Source organism: Curcuma longa, chromosome 11 (genome assembly GCF_044706935.1).
Source record: "Curcuma longa cultivar G26 ecotype Majalengka, Jawa Barat chromosome 11, ITB_CL_G26_1.1, whole genome shotgun sequence".
Lineage (NCBI taxonomy): Eukaryota > Viridiplantae > Streptophyta > Magnoliopsida > Zingiberales > Zingiberaceae > Curcuma > Curcuma longa.
In genome coordinates, this window is record NC_133871.1 from 32,346,266 (window position 1) to 32,371,901 (window position 25,636).

The following is a 25,636-nucleotide window of genomic DNA, read 5'->3' on the forward strand; positions in this document are numbered from 1 at the left end:
AATCAAATGTCAATTTTGATAAATTAATAAATAAATTTTACGTAATAAGTAATTTACCTAATAATGCCGAACTTCTAATACTAACAAAAAAATCAATAAAGTCGGACTTAGGTCCCCAAGCCTAACTCCCCATCACAAACCTAAATAAAATTAAGAGAGTTGGTAGCGTTGCTTGACTTCCATGGCCCAGTTAGGTAGCACGTTGATTTCGAGGAGAAGAAAAAACCAAAATCAATTCAGTCCGATCCAATTAAATAAAGACAAAATTTAAAAAGGTTTTTATAGGATGTGAGATTATTTTAAATTTATATATATATTCTAAAATAAATAAATTCAAATTATTTGTTTAAGGTGGATCCAAACTTGTAAAGAAATGTGCGTGCCAAATTCCATCGCTGCTTGACATTTAACAAGCGAACCATTGAAGCCCTTTTAAATTCACTTGCTCCGGTGGAATTCCTTGTAGAAATTTCTTCATTAATTTTTTTTAAAATTTTGGATATTTAATTCTTTAAATTATTTTTTTAAATATCCGATATTCAACTTTTCAAACCATTAATCCTAGAAATAATAGATAGGGTCCAATAAAAATTTTCCTTTTAATGCTGGAGTAAATTGGAATGTGCGATTAGTAAGTTGCTCTGCTAGTGCAAATCTATCAATTTGGATTGGATCAGTTGGATTGGTCTATTCCGTCAAACTATTTAGATAGATTAGTTAAAATTTTATTAATTTATTTTAAAATGAATTTAGATGGATCGATCTGTCTAGATTCACAACCCACATAGATTGGCCCGTGGCAAACTTAGATTGGTTCGCGAGTTGAAAAATTTTATATTTTTAAATTAAAAATTAAAATAAAAAATTTAATGGATTAGTGGATTTGATCCATCTAAATTGTAATTCAAATTTAAAAATTTTAATTTGATCTTTTTAAAATATAATTCAAATTTAAAATTTTTAATATTTTATATTTTTTTGATAGATTTATGGATTAGTCCGTTTAACTCGTAATCCATTTTGAATTAGATTGAATTGAAAATATTTTAATATGTTAAATTAATAAGTTGATCCATTTTATTTATCATATGAATCATGTGATATGATGAATTTTTGATAAATTAATCGCCCTGCTAGATTGAACTCTAATAATTTCGACTTAGTAAAATTTCTCCACTGTGGTGGTGGACCAAATCAATAACCCATACGTCTTCCAAGAAGCCAATCACAACTTTTTTGACTCAAAAATAAACAAGAAAATAAAAATAATTGGAAACGGTCGTGTTCGGACTTGGGAATTGGGCCGTCTTGGTTAACCGCGTGTCGGTGTGATTAACCCTCGTCACACGTCGGCGAAAGTTTGCAATCTCCCCCCACCTTTTGTCTTGTTCCTTCATTTTCCGTATCCACCCCTTCTTTCTTATATAATCTCAGTTCACGCCTTTTATTTCTTTTATTCGATCCTCAATTCGGTTCGTCATTATTTCTCAATATAAATGTGAAGAATTGAGAATTTAATCAAACTTCAGGGGGTCCGTTAACATTTTCCCCTTAGCCTCCGCTCCAGTATTAAATTCGTGCTCCTCTCCTGCAAATTTGTGGCCCGCTTTTATAATCCCGTCTCGCCCTTCATCCTTCTTCCAGATCTGCGTCTCGGAGTCCAATTGATCGGGGCGATACTGCGAGGCGGAGGAGGAGGCGGAGGAGGGGAGCGTCGTTAGAATGGGTCGCGGGGGCAGCGGCGGCGCCGGTGCCGGAGGGGCGGTGGTCGAGGGAGTGCTGAGGAAGGTGCTGCTCTCGTACGCCTACGTCGCGATCTGGATATTCCTCAGCTTCACCGTCATCGTTTACAACAAGTACATCTTGGATCCCAAGATGTACGGATGGCCCTTCCCCATTTCGCTCACCATGATCCATATGGCCTTCTGCTCCACCCTCGCCTTCCTCCTCGTTCGCGTCTTCCGCCTCGTCGATCCTCCGTCCTCGCCGGCCATGTCCCGGGCGCTCTACTTCTCCTCCGTCGTCCCCATCGGCGCCCTCTACTCCCTCTCCCTCTGGTTCTCGAACTCCGCCTACATCTACCTCTCCGTCTCCTTCATCCAGATGCTCAAGGCCCTCATGCCTGTCGCCGTCTACTCTATTGGAATACTGTTTGACAAGGAGACTTTTCAGAGTTCCTCCATGCTCAACATGCTCTCCATCTCCTTCGGCGTTGCGATCGCTGCCTACGGCGAGGCGCGCTTCAATGCTACCGGCGTTGGTCTCCAGCTCAGCGCCGTCGCCTTCGAGGCCACCCGACTTGTCCTCATCCAGATCTTGCTCACATCCAAGGGAATCTCGCTCAACCCAATTACTTCTCTGTACTATGTCGCTCCCTGCTGTTTCGCTTTCCTCCTCATTCCCTGGTCCGTTGTCGAGCTTCCTGTCCTCCGCGCCCGCTCCGCGGCTTCCCTCCGCCCTGATCTCCTCGTCTTTGGCACCAACTCCGTCTGTGCCTTCGCTCTCAATCTGGCTGTTTTCCTCCTAGTCGGAAAAACCTCCGCACTCACTATGAACGTCGCCGGAGTCGTCAAGGACTGGCTCCTCATCGCCTTCTCCTGGTCCGTGATTCGGGATACTGTGACTGCTGTTAACCTCTTTGGTTACGCAATTGCCTTCCTCGGGGTCGCTTACTACAACCACGTCAAGCTGCAGGCGCTCAAGGCCAAGGAGGCGCAGAAGAAGGCTGCCCAAGCGGACGCGGAGGTTGGGAAGCTTCTTGAGCAAATCGATGGTTCTGGAGAAACCGGAAAGGGTGACACCCATGCTTGATCTGTATTTCCATGACTGTACGTTCTGCTAGGATTAGATCGGTTCTACTTAAGTACTACTGATGAATCTCTTCGTTAGCTTATTTATCTCTAGTACTGCAATCTGCTGGTAATGAGGAGGAAAGGGAAGATTCAAAGAGAAAAGAAAAGTAAAACAAAGATCTTTATTGCCTTTTGACATTGTTTATCCTATTTTTCTAGTTATTATCCATGAATTGGCATTTATGGCGGATCGGAAACTGATTGTGACAGATTCACCTCTGTCAGATACAGGAAAAGCAGGGAGATATTTTGTAGCTGCAGTTTGAGTTGGAAGTATCAAACTAGGCTAGCTTGTATTTGTTTGAATCAATCTTCTTTGGAGGGTTGGCCACTATTCTGTATGTTTACATTATTGTTGGTGTTGTATGTCGGAGCATGTAGGAGCTTTCCTTTGCCTCCTCTTGAATGAGAATGAAAATCTTATTTATTTTTGTCATACCATTGTTTATTGGTTTTATTCTCTGCACTTTAGCTTGGATAATTCATTTGCATGTTGAAACGATCTCAAATACCTGTAATTCTGATGATATACTGATTTGTTGATTTCTTGTTTCATATTTTCAGAAATTCTGTACTGATGCGTTAATTTTGCTTATTCAAATGAAACTTCCAATCGAAGTTGACAACATTTATTTGGTGTGCAATGTGCATTAATTATGATAGTGTATATATATTTGTTTCTTTTAAATTAGTGAATATTCACATCATGTTCTCTATTCAGGATATCAAAGTTTGAAGCAATAACTTCTAACACGTTTTTGTCTACTGATACAACAAATGATGTTCATCAAGTATTCCTGAGGGATGCTAGTGTGAAGTTATAGCTACTTATACATTTATTTTACTAAAATATATTGAAACAATATAACTAATGGTTGCTTACTAAATGCGATGCTTCTTGATTTTGTATTTGTAGTTTACTAGGATACTGAATCTGAGACCTCTCAGAGTTGAGGAAACGGAAAGGGATAGGGATGTGCTGTGATGTGATTTCCCGTAACATCCCTGGTATTGATGCTATGATTGGTAAAAAAAAGGTCATATTTTTACAGTTTGCTAATCTTTGAGTAAAGAATGTTTAGTGGTTTTTTTTCACTGTAAACTTATGGTCACTGAAATAGATGAAGTTAAGAATTTCTCTTTACCCACAAAATGCCTGTCTCATCTGATGTTAACTAATGAGATCGAGATTAAACAGTCTTCTAAAGTAACAAATGGCAGGTATTTTCTTGGATAAAGCTGAATAAACATTGTAAGTTGCTTAGTTGTTTTCCTCCCGGTGTTAGGCCATCCATATTGATTTAGATGGATTGGTGATGACTGAAGGGGTTACATCTGGATCAATCTGCGCTGGAGCATATAATTAATTATTTGTTAGTTCTCTTATCAAGCATCACTGATGTGTCAGTCTCACGTAATGTACTTTTTATGATTTATTACTCTAGAATTCAAACGCAAGCTATAATCTGATAATTGATTGAGGCTCACAATTTACTTGATGTTTTGTTATTGTTGTTTGTATGGCAGCCAAAGGATCAAAACTGATCGAGATTCATCTAACAATCCTACTCCTGCTTTTTCGTACCAATTTTGTAATTTATTGCATCAACCATACATGAGACTTTTGGTATAATGTACTTTGCAGATGTAGTGATATATATATGTTCAACAAAAATTTTGATTTTGTGCAATACTCAATATACTTGTAATGAATTCTTTGATTCATGTGAACCAGTATGAGCATGAACTAGTCTTGGTCTATAAGGTTGATTGTAATATGTTTATTGTATCTTTTGTTGATGCTTCTTTGGTTGCTATACTTTTCATAATTATTCACTCTTTTTTTTTGTTTTTTTACAAGTGACTGTTGTTTACTTACTATTCTTCTTTTCAGTATAAACAAGATAGAGATGCCATTTTCATTCAAATGCTTTGAAATCTTTTCTTAGTTTTGTATCTCACCTTTCAGTAACTATCACTCTTAGAGTACAAAATGCTTGCAATCTTCTAGATTTGAACTGTTCTTTGACCTATTTTCACTAATGTGCAGCGTTGCAACGTGCATTCAATTCCTTTTAGCTGTTCTGACTGCTGCCATCATCAATTACATGTTTCATAGTAGAAACAGGTAGAATAGTCAAAACCTTCTTCAGACTTTATGGCAAATTGCTAGTTTTTGTTGTTTAATTTGCTGCGTTTGTTTGCTGGCTTTCTTTGCATTTTCATCATCAATTACATGGCTAATGTTAGAGTAACTTCTGGAGCATAATTGAGTTGGTTATGATAGAACAGAATTGTTAAAGTGAACAATGATCGAATCTCAGCAAAGTCAAGTAATATTTTCTTCTATCGTGGTCAATTGTAGTTTCTTGATTACTTCTTCACAGATAATCGTGAAGCCGACTGTGTAGGACCACTGGATGATGGATTTTATTTTTTTTTTACCGAAGTTAATGTTTGAGTCTCATCATGATATATCATATGGGGCAGCAAGATTAGAATAACGCCAATAATTTATTTTAAGATAGCCTAATTCCTAGAAAGATATTAATTTTTCAGATATCATAGGATATATAACGCCTATAGTACATAATGATTGAGCCCTTCTAAAAATTTTCCAAGATTTTTTTTTATCCTTGAACACTAATAATGTTTTTTAGGTGGTAATTTTAATTTTAAATGATTGATTAAATAGGTTTAGTTAACAAGCATTTAATAGTTACGTCTTTGTGAAATTTAAATTCTAAAATCAAAAGTTGACTTCAAAGACCTCTTAAATCAATAACTTGCTTTAAATCCATAGAATAAATATACATAGTTATCATGTGTTTTTTGTCAGATTTAATTTTCAATATATCTTAAAAAATATCTACTCTAAAATACAACTTTAAAAAAATCTTAAAAATCATATTGACCAAAATTATTTAATCAATAAAAAATAACTCATCAGCAACTTGAGTTTGGTTTAAATTTAGCTTGATTCGTTTATATATTATTTTAAAATTTTAAATTTATTTGATTAATTATTGAGTTTGATAATATAAATTTATTTAATTTTTTCATGAATAGATTAATCTTGAAGGTAACTGATTCAATTATATAAAAATTTTTCATCGACCACTAGAATCATGGACGGAGCCAATGTAGGCCCAGTGTAGGCGGTTGCCCACACTGGGATTTAGATCAAATAAAAAAAATATTAGTTAGTTTCAAATTGAGTGGTTGGTAGTAATTCTTTATCTACACAACTAGTGGACCCAAATAAAAAAATAATTTTGTATTCACAAGCTAGGGGTGGCATAGGAGAGTAGTGTATGCCATCAAGAGAGCCCATAATGGAAAAATATTTGAGTATACATTTGATTTTAAATATAAACTTTAGAGGTCACTTTCACCTGCTCTTGTTGATTATTTTGAAGCTCTTGGTTTTTTTTTTCTCTACTTCTTGTTGTAGAAGTTAAGCTCTTGGTTTTGGTTGTGTTGTTCTTGGTGGTTGCTGCCTCTACCTATTTGGTGGTAAAGAACCATCATAGAGATCAATGGGGCATGTAGTCTTATACAATGCAAGGACAAACAAATGGCACAGAGCTCCAAACATGCTTCTAAAATAATATTTCTAGTTCTCTTGATTAAAAATTGAGACATTTAATTTATTAGAGTCAATACTTTCATTTGATTTTGTATTCAATCTACACTTAATGAAATATGTTTTAGAAATTTTAAATAAAATATCAACGAAATTACAAAAGAAAGATTAGGATATTATGAATGCAATGGATTTGATACAGTACACAAACACCAACTCCAAAGTATGAGAAATGTTGGTTGAAATTCATTTTTAAAAAAGATTCAATGTTTTTTAGCAATATTATATTGATGTTCTCAAAATGGATGATATGTTCACGTTTTATTGTATATGTAAAGAAGGATATATTTCTAATGGTTAATAATAAAGCTATTGTATAAAAGTTTCAAAATTTAAAGATTCAAAAAGAACAATTATAAAATAATTATTTTATAATGCTTTATAATTATAAGATTATATATATATATATATATATATATATATATATATATATATATATATATATATTATTTTATTAATTATATGATATTGGTGCCTACATTGAATCAAGATCCTAGCTCCGCCCCTGACTAGGATAAATTTGAAAAGCACAGATAGATTTTGACAGACGATCCAACATCACAAGTGGTTCAAGCATTGTGTGGAAATTGAACCCTCATTACATCCTATTGTTTATCATCACATCAAGCTCCGAGGATTCATAATTTTTGTTCATAAAAAATTAACAAGCTAAATATAAATATATTCAAATTTATTTATTTAATTTAATAAATTATTAAAATTTATTTATTTAATTATTTTATGTGTATTAAATAAATATAAATAAATTTTTATCAAATCAAATATCAAACTTATTCATTAACACTTAATTCATTTAAAACTCTATTCAGCCCAATTTTTAATTTAAAATAATTAAACAATGCCGTAACAGATTAGTTATTGAAAATTAGTGACAAAAGTAGATCAATTATTTTTAAAAATATACAATTAATTTTTAAAAAATAATTATTTATAAATTGTTAATTTATATCATTCGTATATCATATTTTCAAATTATCTTATTGTTTCATTCAAAAGTCAGATCCATAAGTTTTGGGAAGTTATTGCGGTTCGGATCATCAGCTCCACCCGATTCGGTTTAATGGTGCAATCCGATAACAGCCCATTCGCCAGCCGCCACCCTTTCTTGATGTCCAAGCAGGTTCGAGTAGGTTATTGCCCCTTTCTCCCACTCTCCGATCTGTTCGTCTTCCAGTCGAGAGATCGTTAAGAGTCGTTTTCTATTCAATCAAGGTAAAATTTTTGACGTCCTTCTACTGTTTCCTTGTTAGTGTTACTTTTCTCATCCGTTTTCCCTTTTCTCTTCATACAATTAGGGTTCGGGAACCATGATATGTTCCAATTTGTTCATAATTTTCATTGTTAAATCTTCCTTTGTACCGTTCTTCATATTATATTTTAATCTTTCGGAATCTAAAAAATTAATCAGCCAGATGTTTTTTTTTTTGTGTGTATGTGGATAAATTTCTTTTTGAGGGATGGTTTTCCTGTACATGTATCTGTAATGGTTAATCTTATGTGTGCTTCCTAATGTTTGTTTTCTCTTCTCTGTGTGTATGACATTTTAAATATTTTCCTATTTATATAGTTCATTTACTTTAGTTTGGTAAGTGAATTTGATCTTTACTGTTGTTTGTTCATTTTTCTTTTCCTACTGTAAATTTAATTATTTGAATATTTACTTAGATTGATTGTTTCCTCAATCTTTTATTACCGTAGTATTATCTTAAAACTTCTAATGTGTTTTCAGTGCCATATTGATATCTCTATATGGGTGTCCTATTTAGTGTTGTTCGTTCCTTATCTTCATTTTTTTTTTAAGTTTCTGACCCAATATGAGGCAAATTGATTGCATGCTTCAAATTTGAATTGCCAAGTTTAGTGCAGAACAAGTTTATGAACATAGATGAGTATGCCACTAAATTTTTTTAGGCCCCTTTGCTGAAAATATAGACTTTGCACCTTATTTTCTTTTCCCCCAGAGGACAGGTATTCCATTCATAATTCATTTTACTGAAACCTTAAAGACTTATTAATCATATTGTGACAAATTTAATATTTGAAAGAGAAAGCTTACTGATAATTAAATTAGTCTTAATCTTCATGAGGTAACTCATGAATATGATGGTAGTGAAGCATAAGAAATATATTCTTAGAAATTACCACAAATGGCGACAAATTTGGTCATCGCCTAGATGATGAATAACCTTACATAACCAAAGAATATGTTGCAAGAAAGTTACTTGTATTTTGTTGTTTCTAATTAAATTCATTAGTAGCAACTCTAAAATTGTAGTAAATGCATTTCGGAAATTAGAAGATTTTCTTGTGTGTATTTTCCATATTTATCTTGAAATCATAAGAAATAAATCATAAAGGTACTATCTCATAGCCTTCTTTTTGGATGATGATTCATACACGTTATGCATCTTTATTTGTACTGGGCACATCTTGTCAGTAGCTTACAAGCATATATTACTTAACCTATAGATCTCATGGAATCTGTTAAGTAATAATAACAATGATAATAGTGCATATAAAATGGCAGTCTATTACTTGGGTCATCATGGTCGGATAGAACTCTAGAAGTTTTCGAAGTTATAAAAGTTGTGTATGCAGATATGTGGTTGGGTTATTGTTGCTCACTGCAAATTTACTTATATTAATTTTAATTTATAAAAATATAATTTGAATATTTTGTAAGGGATTAATCAAATAGAAGCTTATAAAAATAGATTTACACTTACATAAATAATAGCCTAGTTTGTAACAGTTACCAACAATGCATATACTACTTGTACAGTTTCATTGTAAATTCTTAAATAGTCATAAGGGCATGATTCCTTTGATGGAAGGAAAATAGTGTGATGAAAATTTTCATAGCTTCACTTTTCTTTTCCTAGCTGTATCCTTACATTATGGAAACATGGCCAAAATCTCTTTCCTTCTCAATTTTCAGTTCTTTGATGTTTTGATGAAAGCAGATTGATCATTTTTCTCTTGCCTAGCCCAATGCTAAAGATATTAGTTTGTGTTGTGCTAATAAATTAATTTGAGATAGGTTAGTCAGCTGAAAATTAAGCCAATATGCTATTGTACATGCATATGTTGATATGAGTATGCAGGCATGTGTGGTGAAGCATTGCATATGCATTTGCAGACAGATATGCAGCCGCATGAAATGCTTCTGTTGAGGTTGAGATTTCTTATGCTTCTTATTCCATGGTAAATAGTTTAGACTTTTTTTTACTAGAACATCCATTCTTGGCAAAATTTTGGCTTGAACTGGCTACTATTGCTGGAAAGCAACAATCATTGTACATCTCTTGGTTCAGTAATGATATATTACTAGTCTTCAAAGACATTTTATTGAAATGTCACGTTTTCTTCGATTTTATATTGTCTTAGTTGTCATGCCGTGATGTTTGTGCTTTATTATTTATTTTATTTTTGCCCCCTGTCATGGAACAAACTGTAACCCTCTTTAATGCTCTTTTCTTATAATTTGCTCTTGTAATTTGCAAGAATGTCTCGCCGCTACGATAGTCGCACAACGATTTTCTCTCCTGAAGGGCGACTCTACCAAGTTGAGTATGCCATGGAGGCCATTGGCAATGCTGGGGCAGCTATTGGCATCTTGGCACAAGATGGAGTAGTCTTAGTTGGTGAGAAGAAGGTCACGTCCAAACTCCTCCAGACATCACGCTCAACTGAAAAGATGTACAAGATTGATGACCACCTTGCATGTGCTGTTGCTGGGATCATGTCTGATGCCAACATTCTGATCAACACTGCTCGAGTTCAGGCCCAACGGTACACTTTTGCCTACCAGGAGCCCATGCCCGTAGAGCAATTGGTTCAGTCCCTTTGTGACACTAAGCAGGGCTACACCCAGTTTGGCGGTCTCCGTCCTTTTGGTGTTTCCTTCCTTTTTGCAGGTTGGGACAAGAATTATGGGTTCCAGCTGTACATGAGTGATCCTAGTGGTAATTACAGTGGATGGAAGGCGGCCGCAGTCGGGGCCAACAATCAGGCCGCACAGTCAATGCTGAAGCAAGATTACAAGGATGAGATCATGAGGGAGGAAGCAGTGCAGCTTGCTCTGAAGGTACTGAGCAAGACAATGGATAGCACGAGTCTTTCATCAGAGAAGCTTGAACTAGTCGAAATCTTTCTGGAGCCTAGCGGCGCTGTGAAGTATCAGGTATGCAAGCCAGATTCGCTGGAGAAGTTGCTGGTGAAACATGGGGTGACTCAGGTTGCCGCCGACTCTACTTGAGTTTGGTGCTTCTTAAGGGAATTGTAATATGCACCTGCATATTGTATGGACCATTGTCATGACAGTTACACAAGAAGTTTGGCTGGTCGAGAATTTGCTTTATTATGCATGGACATTTCAAATTTGTACTATCCTTTTTAGAAGGAATTGCCATTTCGATATTTAGTTGAATCTGCATTATGATGGATTTCCTGCCAAGTTTGCTCTAATCTGTTATTTGGCTACTGCATTGTATTTCTACTTTACTCACGTATTTTTGTGCAGTATAAATTGATGAAAATTCGGTTTGGCAAAGATTGATGGGTCTGAAGCCAAACAAACTAAAGGATTCAATGTAAAGTAAGTCTTTTTCACTAATATGCCTGTCATAACTATATCATATATTCATTGCTTGTTTCAATCTGAAGTTTCAATGATCTTCATCAATTTTTAAGTCGTATTTTGTGTCCAAAGATAAATGCTAATGTTGTTGGTGTTATTGTGATTTGTCTTGACTTCTGACCTTTGTATTTTATTCAAAACCTGAACGGCTGATAAAAAGAAAAAATCGAAGTCAACTACATCAGGCTTTTGTTCAGCTTAGAATAAGTAACGTGATGGTCACATAATCCACTGAAATAAAAGTAAACTCATTGCAAGTACACAGTTGGGATAAAATAAACGATGACTCATTATTTTTGTACTTGTATTGATTAACACAACAGAAAATTTTTTATTGTTGAACTTATAGATTAGTTTATGATTCAATTTTTTTTCTAGCAAGATAATGAAAGAATAATATTGGGTTTACCAACATTTCAATCTAATATTTGGATACGTTCTGTTCATCAAGATCCAAATCTATACATATGAAACAGAGGACAATTCAGCAGTATTCAAGTTTGAAACTGTGTCAGAAAAGAGAAAAGATTTCTTATTGTTTACATACACAAAATTTCACAGGTTTTATACACACAAAATGTAACATTATTCTTGCAGCAACCTTGCCATATCTCTTCCTACATCTTGTGCCACAAGATGTTGAAGGTTCTGTTGCCGGTGAGTCCAAAAAATATGACAATAACAACCAAAGTTGAATGCATCTGGAATTCACCCTGTTTGGGAAGTTGATGAGACTAAACAGCCAATAACATCTATTGAATTTGCTGATCCAACAATCTCCAAGTTGTGCCTAGCAATTCCTTCATCTTGGTTGGAATGGCAATCGATGTTCGGGGGCACACAACTCGCTTCCCAATCAGTGATCTCAGGGTTTCCGACATAGCAATGGCTGGGGCTGTCGTACTGCAAACCCGGGAGGTTGCATTGCTTCTGAATTGGGAGGCTTCCCAATTCAGCGTCTAGCTTTCCTCTGAGATCCACCAAGAGGCTTCTCAGCCTGACCACCTCCGCCTCAAGCGCGGCCTGACCCTGAAGCCTCCTGAGCAGCTGCTGGTTCATGATCTGCAGCTTCTTGACCTCCTCCTCCAGGAAGGCAGCATGGGCCTTCTTCTTCTCGCGGTACTTCCGCACGGCTTCCCGGTTTCCTAGGGGCTTCCGTGACTTCTTGATCTCGTCTTCCCCAATTCTCTCCTCCACGCCGGTCGCGAACACCTGGGTGTGGGTGTGGTAGCAGGTGTGGGTGTGGGCGGCGGCCGCGGGGCCAGGGGGGTTGCAGGTGTGCGTGTGGGTGCATGTTCTCGAGTTCTTCAAGAACTCATCGAAGCTCTGAGCCATCTCCGGATTCGGCAACAGATATCGGTCCGAGAGATCCTCTTCTCCATCATCCATGCTCGTTGCACTCGTATCGATCTCCGGAAACAGCGAAAACCTAAAGGTTAAGCACGACGGAGTCCAGTTCCTGGAGCAACAAACCCTTTCTCTACTCGAGAACAAGCACCGATCCGAAACAGCAAGAAAGATCAAAGAACAGCGGAAAGAGCTTACTTTTAGAACCCCGGTTCCCGTAGAGGATCCAAATCAGCGGCAAGAGACGCAAGATTGTAACTTTGATGCTGGATCGAGCAAAAACAAGCTCGAGGAAGCGATGGGAAGCTTCAAAATGAGACCTTGACGATAAAGAACCGAGGAAGGGTTGACAAGGAGGTCCAGAAGCTTCAAAAGCGGAGGAGGGTAAATATCAAAGGGACAAACCTGCAAACTTTCACCTCCCATCAGAATCTAAGAAAGAGAGGGCGACCACCAAAGTGATTTGATGTTTTACTGTTTTTTTTCCTCTCATTTATTGCTCCATCACAAACCCCCCTGCTGGCCTGGTGGGCTCCACCCGTTCCTGCCGAAAAGAACTGCAACCGCCTTCCTTCTCATGGAACCGCGACACATCATCCGCCATGCCGCTTGGGTCCTCGCCGAAGCCGCCACGAAACCTCGCCCAGCACCCAACTGAGAACCTTCACCATTAAACTCCTTTCCCCTCTCACTGTGTTTCCTTTCCCCGATCTTCCTCTCTCTCACTTGCTGTTCGTGACCTCCTCTCCCTAACTGTTTTTTTAGAGAGCTTAACGGACTAACGGAGTGCTCGCTGCAACTTCCTCTGACCATAGATCAAGGTCTAGGGTCCCGTCGTTTTACACAGTAATTAGTAGAAGGTGAAATTCGTCGCCCTAAGATTTTATATGATTGATGTCATCATCATTTGTGAGAAAGATAAATTGAGAAATTATAATTAATCACAACGGACGATATTATCTTGATTTCATCAAAATTTAATCCTTACTTATTTAATAAGTCTATTCCACCGTAATTAACTCAATTATACCTTAAAAATCATTGTATACACTTTTTGTTTGGATGAGAGAGATAATATTTATTAACGGAAGGAGAAAGGGAAAAAGACTAAAGGGAAATAAATTGAGAAAGTAAAATATTTATGTGAAAAGAGGAAAGTTTTATTAATTTATTAAAAAAAATAAAAATTAATTATATAAAATTATAAAAATATATTACATATATTAAATAAAAATTTAAAATAATTTAATTTAATCTTAATAATTAACTTGATTATACCATTGTTTGTTTGAGCCGTGATCCATCGTATTAAATAATTTAAGGAGGTTAAGATTAAAATTTCATTGACTTATTTAAAAATCGAATTCAACCGATCAATGCGATTCCAAACGGACCTACCGGTGCAACTGAGTTGAAAAGAAAATAAAATAAATTTTTTTAAAAATATGTATTTATGAAATAATAAAATATTTATATATGTATATATTTTGATTGATCGTCTCATCTGTAATCCATTTTAAATTGCACTGATTAAGAATTTTTTTAATCTATCAAGATGACCCGTTTTATTGAATGATGCATTTTTAATGTACCGACCCGCTCCACAGATAACTCTACCCTTATTTAATTTAATAAGTGACGAGGTTGTGGATCACAATACAATACGACTGTAACTAATTAAATTAACCATTAATGGTTGAATTTAGATCAAAATATATTTATGTTAGTTAAATATATAAAAGATTAATTAAATAAATAAATTTAAGATCAATTTATTAATATTTATGAATAAAAAATTATAAATTATATTTAACAATAAAAAATTTATCAAATAAATTTAAAAAAATAAAAATTTCAAATAATAAGCAAATTTAAATTGAGAGACTACATTTAAAATAAAATCAAATTTAAATAATTATTTTAAATCGAATATATTATCTTATTAAATAAATTTGAATATTATAAAATTAAACACGTTTGACTAGTTTGTGGCTCTAGATCGCAACATCATTTGATATGGAGAGCATTTCTTAGAACGTGCTACACCTTTGGGGAGTATTTCTTAGGAGAAATAATACATTATATGAAAACGCAGTATGAAAACGCAGCATGATATACTATATATATGGATGTGAGATTCAGGTCTTGCTTTTTCTATTGTGTATCATACTGAGTTTTCATACTATATTTTTATATTTTTATGTAGTGTATCATTTCTCATTTCTTAGATCGTGCTGTACTTTTGGGAAAAAACATTGCTTGAGGATCAGACACAAGTTGACTGGGCAGTAGAGGAGGTAGCGCAGATGAGTAGAGAAGAAGGGGTAGATGATCGCAACAAAGACATATAGGAGATGCTATCAGCATGACACAAATGATAGCTTACTATGGCAGTATGATACCTCGTACCTATCTGGCAAAGATCTCTATCACTGTACCTAGGAGGCCGGTGAGACAGTGGCAGTGGAGGATGAGTGCAAAGGTAACAGGAGATACCTACATGCCGATGGAGGACAAGGAGTGACTAACTTGCTATGAGAACGCGAAGCCACCCTGTTAGACCGCATGGGCCATCATGGCAGGTTTATAGGGATCTCTATGGATGGACGGACGGACGATGATATACTGGTTGATTGGACGTAGATAGGGATTGGAGAAAGATGATACATGACACAAGTGGAGGTTAGAGGAGGCCTCAAATAATCATAGGGGCACTTTCTATAATGATCACTTAGATATAGAGTTGGTACTTATAATAATACAGTTATATGTGTACCTACCCAGACGAGTTTGCTATGACGTGCGATAAATTCCTGCACGACCCGTGCATGACTCTTTGACCCATCGCCGTTGTCGCCGCCCTCGCTGTGCTGTTCAGCCACCGCCGGCCGCTGCCTCAGCCGCGATCGACGCGCCACTCGCCGACGCTTCGGTCGGCGCTGGATTCTGATCGGAATCCGACGTAATTTTTTCGGAAAACGCTACTCCCACTATGCGCCACTATCGACGGCGATCGGGTCGGATTCCGATCAAATCGCGATCGGAGACCGGCCGAGGAAGATTTCCGGCCGTGATTTGATCGGAATTCGACCGCGATTTGGTCGGAAATGATGCACACGCACTGCCGACCCTGTTTTGCTGAATTCCGTCGGATTCCGACCACTATCCGGTCGGAATCCGACATCGGACGGAGCGTCGGCGAGTGACGCGTCGATCGCATCCGAGGCGGCGGCCGACGGTGGCCGGACAGCGCGGCGACAGCGGTGGTGGATCGCGGGTGTCGCGCACGGATCACGGATTCTTCATCGCGCAGCATAGCATTCCTCCCTACTCAAATATGATACTTTATTAAAAAAAATGATAAATCTCAGTTAGTCTCTTGACTATGCTGGGGTGACCGGTCCGACCCCAGAAAGTTTCCCACCGGCCACCAAGGTAAATCGGAAAGTACACGCAGCGGCCAACCCAGACACCCAGCATCATTTGATTGCGCTCCCCAAAGGAAAATTTGCAAATACGTCATAAATCGAATCGCAGGTGTCTGGGTGACAACAGTACCGCGGCACCATTGCCTCGGGGACAAATATGATAATATAAAAAAAATGATAATCCCAATAGCCACATCTCTGGGGGTGGTCGGCCCGGTCCCACAATAGTTTCCCACCGACCACTAGGATAAATCGGGAAGCGCATACGGCGGCCAATCCAGATGTCCAACATCCTTTGATTGTGTTCCCCATTTGAAAGAAAATTCTTACAAATACGCCGTAGCTAGTGATTGAACCGCGGGTGCTTGGTCACAATCCGAATATTCTACCATTGCATCATTGCCCCGGGGACTAATATGATACTTTACCCGATATGACCCGAGGAAGAATCTTTGATCAATGATAAAGTTTTATAAAGTTTTGATCGATCGATCCGTTTCTATAAATGACCGGCCCGCTCCTATCATGGGTCAGCCCGATTTGACAGCATTACTCGGTGCTTGTCTTGCAAAGTCATTGTCGTTGTTTTAGGGCTGCAGTGGGATAATTTTTTTGTTATCGATTTGTCATAAAGGTTGGATGGGAGTAGAAAGTAAGAGAAGCAACACGTGGAAGTGATACCTTTCCAACCTTCCTTTCCATTCCATTCCATTGCCTTTCTTTCGATAGAAAACACCAAAAAATCGTTGAGATACACTTGGAAGAAAAGATTTTCTTTATAGATGCGATGTTCCAACATCAAATTAGTGTGAAAGATGAAATAACTAGTGTATCATTCCTATCTTATCTTGAGATATTTTATTAATAGAGACATTCCGATGCACGAAGTTTTCATGAATATAAGATTTCAGATAAAAACCATTGATCATAAGATCACACGGAGGTTTCTCTTCAAAAAGGAAGATTGCTTGAAGACAATTAGAGAGAGATTAGTGGAAATCATTGATGATAGCAAATGGAAGAAAATGAAGAACAATTTTATGACTAATCTCCAACTTAATTTGGCTGAAGAAGTCTTGTCAAGTGTTGAGGAGATGAACATTGCAAAAGAGATTTGATATACTCTATCAAAGTTGTATGAGATAAAGTCACTATACAACAAGATCTTATTAAAGAGAAAACTCTATCCTCTTGGAATGCCAGTGATAGATCACATCAACATCTTGAATACTCTATTTTTGAAGCTCTCAAAGTTGGGCTACAAGATAGATGTAACTGAACGTGCTGAGTTTTTACTTCATGGTCTATCAAATTTTTATGATCAAATCATTATCAACTTGACCAATAATATTCTCATAGACTATCTAGTCTTTGAGGATGTTTTAGCTGCTGTTTTGGGAGCAAAAAACATAGACTCCAGAGCAAAGAGGACAAGTTGGCAAGTTCACAAGCAAAGGCATTATCAATGACAAGAGGAAGATCAAAGGAGCGTGGTTCTAGTGCACACCAAAATTATGGTAGGTCCAAGTCTAGAAGTAAAAAAGAATATCAAATGCTACAAATGTGGCAAGTGAGGTTTATGAACTCGGGAGCTACATGCACATGACTTCCTAGAGAGAATGATTTCATCAATATAAACCAATCTCAAGAGGATTTGTCTTTATGGGAAATGATCATGCTTTGAAGATGGTCAGTATCAGTACCATCTGTTGGGATTTTTCCCATCACCATCAAATTAAAAATGCTTGATGGTCCAATTCGTACCATCCAAGAGGCGTGTCATGTAAAAGGTCTGAAGAAGAATCAACTATCTTTGGGGCAGTTAGATGGGATCATGAAGATTGTCAAAGCCGCACTTGTGGTAATGAAAGTTGAGAAGATAGCTACGAATTTATACATGCTTAGAGGAAAAATATTAGAAGAAGAAGAAGTATATATTCAATCAACAAATTCTGCAGAAGAATCAATGATGATATGACATCGCAAACTTGGTCATATGTCGAAACAAGGTTTGAGGATTCTCTTAAAACAAAAGCTTCTTTCAGTCATCAATAGATATCTTTATCGTTTTATATGCATTGACTTAAGTAAGCAACATAGATTGAAATTCAATAGTTCCACTACTAGAAGTAAATGTTGGTGTAATAGACTTCTAGTCAAAGTTCACCAACGTCGAGTTAGATTGATTAATATATTAGTTGGACGTCAAGTAGGCTAAGGTTGATTGGATATTTGACAGTCGATCAATATGTTAATTGGCAAGAGAAAAATTTAAGTGGATCACAGTTGACTAGATATTTTGCAGTCAAAAGTCTAATAGAGAGTTTGCATGAGGCGTGAAATCCTGACAGATCAAAGATGATTGAATGTTAGACAATAAAAAAATTCTGATAGGTCAAGATTGGTTGGATGCTAAGAAATAATGAAGTTTTAACAGATCAAGGTTGACTGAATGTTAAACAACGAGAATTCTCAAAAAAAATCTTGGTAGGTTGAGGTCAATCAAATATTAGGCAAGATGAGAATTCAGCCTTGATAAGATTGAAATATGAGTATTGATCAGTTGATAGGGTGTATTGATTGATCAATAGACTCAATAAAACCCCCAAAATTGTGGTTCAAGGTATTTTTTAGGATTTGCCACATTAATCGTGCTACACTAATTGCTATAGTAATTGTAAATGATGCTTGCTATAGTGTTTATGAACAGTAGTTATTGCAGTAATTATGAATAGTAATTATTACAGTAATAGTCGACCAATGACACTGTAGCAGCAAACAGAAGTTTCAGAAATCGATTGAAAAACTCGCCTAATCATAATCAGTCGACTGATGGAGTGTATCAGTTGATTGATATCACTATTTGAGTGAACAAATAGTTCAACACTCGACTGTAGGATTCGATTGATTAGGCAATAATTGACAGATGATTTTGGGCAGCCAACTGATGTTGAGGTGGATAGAATTGTTGAGTTGACAGGTTAGAGCAACGTCAAATCTACAATTGATCAATCGACTGATCGATAAAATCAATCAATTGATAAGTGAAAATTAACCCGAACAACAACCCTATAAAGAAGATTTTGAGGTATTTTGAAGGAACTGGTTCTTTTGAGGTTTGAGTACGAAGTATTGCTGTATTTTCAAATCAACAAGAGGCAATTCCAAATAATAAGAAAGAGGTCAAAGCAAAATTTGTGTAAAGTAGTTACTTTCATTATATTTACTTTTATCTCTTGTATTTGTTTGTATTGTTTGTAAGAATAATTTGTAAGAGACTTCTCTATCTCCGAAAGGTTTCCGAGAAGGAGAAAGATAGTGGTGATAGATCGTTAGGACTAGACCTTGGAGTAGCCGCCTTGGGAGGCAGTGAACCAAGTAAAATTTTAATATTGTGCATGTGGTATTAAGTTTATTTGAATTTTTCACTGTGCATTCAAACGACGAACACGAAATCGAGATGAAAGAATCTAAGTTATTCACCCCCCTCCCCCTCTAGCTCGCATGGATCCTAACAGTAAAGTGATCCTCAAGCTATTTCAATGATGTTTGGCAAGCACCTATTTTATCTCTTGGAGGTGTAAGATATTTTGTTGCTATTTTAGATGATTACTCTAGGTGATGTTGGGTGTATCTAATTAAAAGGAAGGCGGATGTGTTTCCAATTTTCAAAGCATTCAAAGCACGAGTAGAACATGAATCAAGAAAGAAGATCAAATGTTTAAGATTAGTTAATGGAGGTGAGTATACTAGCAATGAGTTTGATGCTTTTTGCAGACATGAAGGCAAAAAAAATACAACTCAACATCACATACACTCCTCAATAGAAAAGAGTGGTAGAGTGGATGAACAAAATCTTGTTGGAAAGAACAAGAGCAATGTTGAGAACTATGGAGCTATTAAAGTCATTTGGGGTAAAAGCAGTCAAAACTACATGTTATATGATAAATCGGGCACCATCAACAACAATTGGGATGAAGACACCAATTAAGATGTGGACAGGTAAACCTGTTAACTATTTATCTTTCCATATATTTGGATCTTCTACATATGTAATATATAATTCTCAAGAAATATCAAAGCTAAATCTAAAATCTAAAAAATATATTTTCTTGGGATATGTTGATGGAATCAAAGGGTACTGCTTGTGGGATCCCACTGCCAACAAAGTGATTATCAGCAAGGATACAATATTTACATAAGTTGCAAGAGAAAGAATGTGATAGCACATCAAGCAAGAAACCAAAGACTACAAGAATTCAAGTGAAAATTAGACAAGAATAAGAAATTTCAAACTCTTATGTAGCAACACCTGAGCATGAAGAAGAAGAACAAGATAAATTCATAATTCCAAAAGTTAGATGCTCAACCCGAGAGAGGAGGGGAGCTTGCTTGGCACTCTTAGTATATTATGAGTAGCAATTTTGCATATTGTTTGCCAATAGAGGATGGAGAGTCATTAACTTTCCATGAAGTAATACATAGTGAAGATACATCTCTATAGAGGACAACAATGCAAGAAGAAATTGAAACTCTACATAAGAATTGAATAAGACTTGGGAGCTTGCTTCACTACCACCTGGAAGAAAATCCATTGACAACAAATGAGTTTATAAGATTAAAAGAGACATCAATGACCAAGTGGAGTGATATCGTACGAGATTGGTGGTGAAAGGATATACTCAGAAAGAAGGTATTAACTTCAATGATATATTTTCTCTAGTAGTTCGACTCGCTATAGTTCGAATAGTCCCGATAATGTGTACTACATTGGACTTACAGTTAAAATAGTTAGACCTGAAAACTACCCTTCTTCATGGAGAACTTAAAGAAGAGATTTGCATGCTTCAACCAAAAAGTTTTAAAGAAAGAGGAAAAAAGAACTTGGTTTACAAGTTGAATAAATCCATATATGATCTCAAACGGGCATCAAGATGTTGGTATAAGGGATTTGTTTCCTTCATCGTGAGCCTTGGATACAACAAATTGAGCTCAGATCCTTGTGCTTATTATAAGAGTGTTGATAATTATGATTTTATTATCTTACTGTTGTATGCTGATGACATGTTGGATGTCTGCCCCCAACAATGAATATATTGCAAACTTAAATGTTAAATTAGTTAGGGAATTTGAAATGAAGAACTTGGGACCCGCAAACAAGATCTTAGGAATGTAAATTCATCGAGACAAAAATTGTAGGAAGATTTGATTTTCTCAAAAGAACTATTTAAAGAAAATCTTATGACGTTTTAATATGAATTATTGTAAGCCAATTTCTACTCCTATTCTTATTAATTTCAATTTATTCTCAAGTAAGAGTCCTAGCAATGAAGTAGAGTGGATGGAGATGTCTCTAGTACCATATGCATCAACAGTGGGTAGTTTAATGTTTGCTAGGATAATTTATACAAGACTAGATATTGCACAAGTAATGAGAGTGGTTAATCGATACATGACAAAACTTGATAAAGAGCATTTGAATAATACAAAAAGTATCTTGAGACATGTCAAAGGTACCTTAAATGTGTTGGGGCTGATGGCGTTGCTAAAGAGAGATCAATAGTGATTCTCGATTTTGTGTCTATTATTCGCGTGTGCTTGTCTATAAAAGATTGCAGAAAATAAACAAAACAAAGATAGAGCAAAACACAAGCACACAAATCTGTTTTTATGTGGTTCAAAATCTTTGACTCCTACTCTATGGCCTACCGTCCTAGCGATAACATCACTGTCTTTCTACTTATCGGATATCTTTCGAAGGTGAATAAACTTTTTACAATTCACCTGTTCTTAACAAACAAATATAAGGATAAAGATAAAAATGAATATAATATAAATAAATAATTTACAAATGAAATCTTTATTTTGCTCATTGTTGAATGTTTTTGGATTGTCTCATGAAATTTGGAAATGCAGTAATATTATTCTCTAAACTTTCAAGAATTAACATCGAAATCTTCTATGAGATCCTGCTTTTATAATCTTCAAGTAGGGATTAATTTTTACCTATCAATCAACTGCATGCACTCATCAATCAATTGTTTTGTTGAATTCGATCATTTCAATCGCCAAATGTCCAGTCTTCCATGATTCACTTGGACTTCACTTCTCATACTAACTCCCTGTTTGACTTTCAACTGCTAAGTGTCCAGTTAATCGTGACACACTTGGACTTCTTTCTTACCAACTTTCTATTGGACTTTTAACTATCAAGTATCGGATCAACTATGACCACTTGGATTTCTCCACTGTCAAATATCAGGTCAACTTTGACCTACTTAATTTTTCACTCAATTTTACATTCAAATCAATCTTGGTCAACCTGCCCAAGGTCGATTATACCAATAATCTTCTTCTCTAACAAACTCTCTTTTTTACTTGATATCTCGCTCTTGTCAACAAAGATATTGATCAAACATCAAAAATCAACTTGAGTTTAGTCAACCTTAGCCAAAGGTCGATTGTAATAACACAGTCAACCTTGACTTATTAGTACTTCTTTTACCTAACATCCGATTAATTTTGATCTGTCAGGACTTCATCATTGTCTAATATCTAGTCAATCTTGATTTGTTAGGACTTTACAATTGCTTAAGATCTGATTAATCTTGATCTACCAAGACTTCAGTACTATCAAATATTCGATCCTCTTTAACCTGTTTGGACTTTATTCTCATACCTAATATTCGATCCTTCTTCATAACCTATTAAAACTTTTACCATTGTCAAATGTTTGGTCAACATTTATCCATTTGGATTTCACATCTCATGTCAAGTGCCCGATCTTTCATAATCCACTTGGATTTCACTTTTGTCAACTTCATATTGGACTTTTCAACTGTCAAGTATCTGGTCCTTTATGATCCACTTGAACTTTGTCTCTTATGTTAAGTGTTCGATTCTCCATGATTCACTTAGACTTCGCCCTTATCAAATCTCTGTTGGATTTCCAACTATTAGGTATCTGATCAACGATAACCCACTTGGACATAATAAATAATCATTGTCTCCATGAGCATGACTCAGTTGATTCTTACATGGGAGCTACCACAATAAGGTCTAGGGGTCGATTCTCAACGGGTGCAGAATGCCTCGTTGGTTGTCTCACTCCCTCATACAGTGGGCCACTGGGCTAGGATGAAATTCCTCATGATTTATTTTCCTTCTTGATCGCTTGGGACAGTATTGAAGGGACCCTCGAGGTAAGGGTATCACTTTTTGCCACAACTGTAATCCACTTGGATTTCTAAGTATCAGATGCAACTTTAACCTTAACTGTCAAGCATATTGATTAACTGTCAAATATCTTTTCGCTTAGGGTTGATGGTCTACATTGAAATATTTAATAAATTTTATTATGTGATACTTTAATTAGGGACTAAAAGTTTAGAAAATATTAGCGTATAATAACTTTATTTTGTCTAATTTTAACAACTGAAATAAATGAAGAGTAATTGAGAGGATGAATCACTTGGAGCACTGGTGGCCACCCAAAGCACTAACAGGAAGCAAGCAAGGATGAATCACTTGGAGCACTGGTGGCCACCCAAAGCCTTGTTATTAGCCAGCCATGTTAACTTTCTTTGGTGCTCGCTGTGAAGGTTGAGAGGGCTGCATGAGTTTATATATATCGATATATATCTATAGAGCAACAATTGCGGCCTAATTTTTGTGATGCATTCATCCAAATGAGACTATTATAATTATAGACAAACTAAGAGGAATAATTGAGATCTTTGGGGTTGTCAAATAATTCTGCTAAATTTATGCTAAATTAATACTATTTCACCCCACAAATTTAAAATTTAGAAAAAATAAGCATAGCGACGCCTCTCGAATCGCCTGCCACCGCCGTTATTACGTCCGCTGTGTGTGACTGCTGTGAGTTCTTGAAACTTGTATATGGTAATGGCGAAAATCATTTTTTTTCTTCTCGCTGTTCTTTGTCTTGAGCAGTTCCCAGGTGATCGAGTGTTGGTTTTAGTGGCAAGGGAGTCCCTTTTATCCAACCACAATTGTTTATTCCCAGTTATTTCAGTAATGACATCATAGAGGTAGGTTAGTTTTCTCCTCTTTGGTTTAGAAGCACTTGCAAGAAAGGAAAATCTTGCTGGAAGTACTGATGTTACTTTATTTTCTCGCTTGGTTTGTAATTGCTTATATAATTTTCTCAATAAATCTGCTGGGACACGAGCAATGTTGGCACCATACATTTTTGATATACTTCCTCTTGAAATTATGTCATTACTCTATGTTGGGGTTCCTGTGGGAACCATAACGCAGAGGCATACTCAAATGGTCCGGAAGCAGGGTGGACCATGTACTCGAGATGATCTTCTGACCCATAATGCTGGATTCTGATGATGATGTTAGCATTGGCTTGTGGACTGAAAGCTACAGGGTATCACTTTTTTATTATGAGATTTTCTGGAGTTCTGATCCTTTTACCTTAGGCATTCAGACAGAGTGGTAGCTTCGACAAATGATTCAATTTGGAAACCATAGTGTTCTAGCATCTGATTCAAGCTTCGACAATCACAAGTTAGAAGTACGAATGGCTCCCACAGTTTTGATCAAAAATGTTTCCCAGTATCTTGGGTCATAAGCCCTCCCTGACTTTGCGACCAGGGAAATTTTTAGATGGGTGCAAGCCCTTTAATTATGATAGAGATCATTCAAAAGGTCCAACATGACAGTTGATGGATTTATTGTCGATGAAAATTAGCTGATGTGATATCTATCAGGTACGTAGCCTGATGTTTTCTGAATACAGGCTGGTTTGTCATGTAAATTAAATGCATTTGATCTTGTGTGTTGCAGGGAAATGTTAAACTGGCTGGTTTCTCATGCATTCCGTAAGAACTTGATGAATAAATGTTTTGAGAGAGCTATTTGATCTTTTTGTGGCATTCATAGAAGAATTTGTTGATTGTGGAGAAATCTTGGACTACTTTAGGGCTACTTGGCTTCTTATATTTGGTTCCTACTGATCTGATCAGAAAATAATTTAATCATTCAAAACCATTATTTTCTAAATAACATTTCAATTTACTTTCATAATTTTCAATGGCAATTCCCTTCAGCAACACTTGCTGTCCAATTATCTAGGAGCTGCAACTATATTCTCTTTATAGCACCAGCATTAGGAGCAGCCCAATTAATAGAGCAACCCCACAGGCCTTGAAATCTGTTAGGTTTTCTTAATCAAGGTCTTTATTTGAAGGTAACAATTAAATAAGAACTGCCCATATGTGTGTGTCTGTGTGTATTTTGTAGGTGTGCAACCAACAAAACGGCATTTAAGCTTTCATAGTACAAGTGCAGATAGAAGGAACCATCAATAATAATCTTCTAAGCATGTTGTGAGGGCAAGAAATGGGTACTAGCTGTTCCTTATTCCTATCCCGTAAATTCAGTGTGACTGTGTAAGTTGATTACTACCTGTGAATCAAACTTTCTGATCAAAGTTTCTCAAATCGGATCACATATATCATTGATGTACAATAATTTAACGGAGAATGACTGCGAAATCTAACTTGGATTCAGAGTCTTTATCATTGAATTGTTGTTAAGCAATATGAAGATCAAAGACCTCATTTATACATTATCAGTCCATCGTCATAGATAATGCAAGACAATAAGTTTCCACATATGAAGTCTATATCAATTAATTTAGTTTATGATTAAAATATTAATTAGATCA

General features: G+C 36.1%; 3 protein-coding genes across 3 annotated transcripts; 2 read left to right on the forward strand and 1 right to left on the reverse strand.

The window, feature by feature from the left end:
• Window positions 1-1,609: 1,609 nt before the first annotated feature.
• On the forward strand, window positions 1,610-3,288 carry LOC141839815 (putative sugar phosphate/phosphate translocator At5g25400). Its single transcript, XM_074727646.1, has one exon. The coding sequence runs from the start codon at window positions 1,723-1,725 to the stop codon at window positions 2,809-2,811; it is 1,089 nt and encodes a 362-aa protein (XP_074583747.1). The 5' UTR covers window positions 1,610-1,722; the 3' UTR covers window positions 2,812-3,288.
• Window positions 3,289-7,618: 4,330 nt separating this feature from the next.
• LOC141840387 (proteasome subunit alpha type-4) lies at window positions 7,619-10,975 on the forward strand. The gene is made up of 2 exons (XM_074728361.1): window positions 7,619-7,731; window positions 10,024-10,975. Exon 2 carries the CDS (start codon window positions 10,025-10,027, stop codon window positions 10,775-10,777), a length of 753 nt encoding a protein of 250 aa, XP_074584462.1. The 5' UTR covers window positions 7,619-7,731; window position 10,024; the 3' UTR covers window positions 10,778-10,975.
• Window positions 10,976-11,859: 884 nt separating this feature from the next.
• On the reverse strand, window positions 11,860-12,843 carry LOC141840388 (basic leucine zipper 23-like). The gene is made up of 2 exons (XM_074728362.1): window positions 12,704-12,843; window positions 11,860-12,587 (listed from the first exon to the last, which is right to left on the reverse strand). Exon 2 carries the CDS (start codon window positions 12,545-12,547, stop codon window positions 11,867-11,869), a length of 681 nt encoding a protein of 226 aa, XP_074584463.1. The 5' UTR covers window positions 12,548-12,587; window positions 12,704-12,843; the 3' UTR covers window positions 11,860-11,866.
• Between the last annotated feature and the right edge of the window lie 12,793 nt (window positions 12,844-25,636).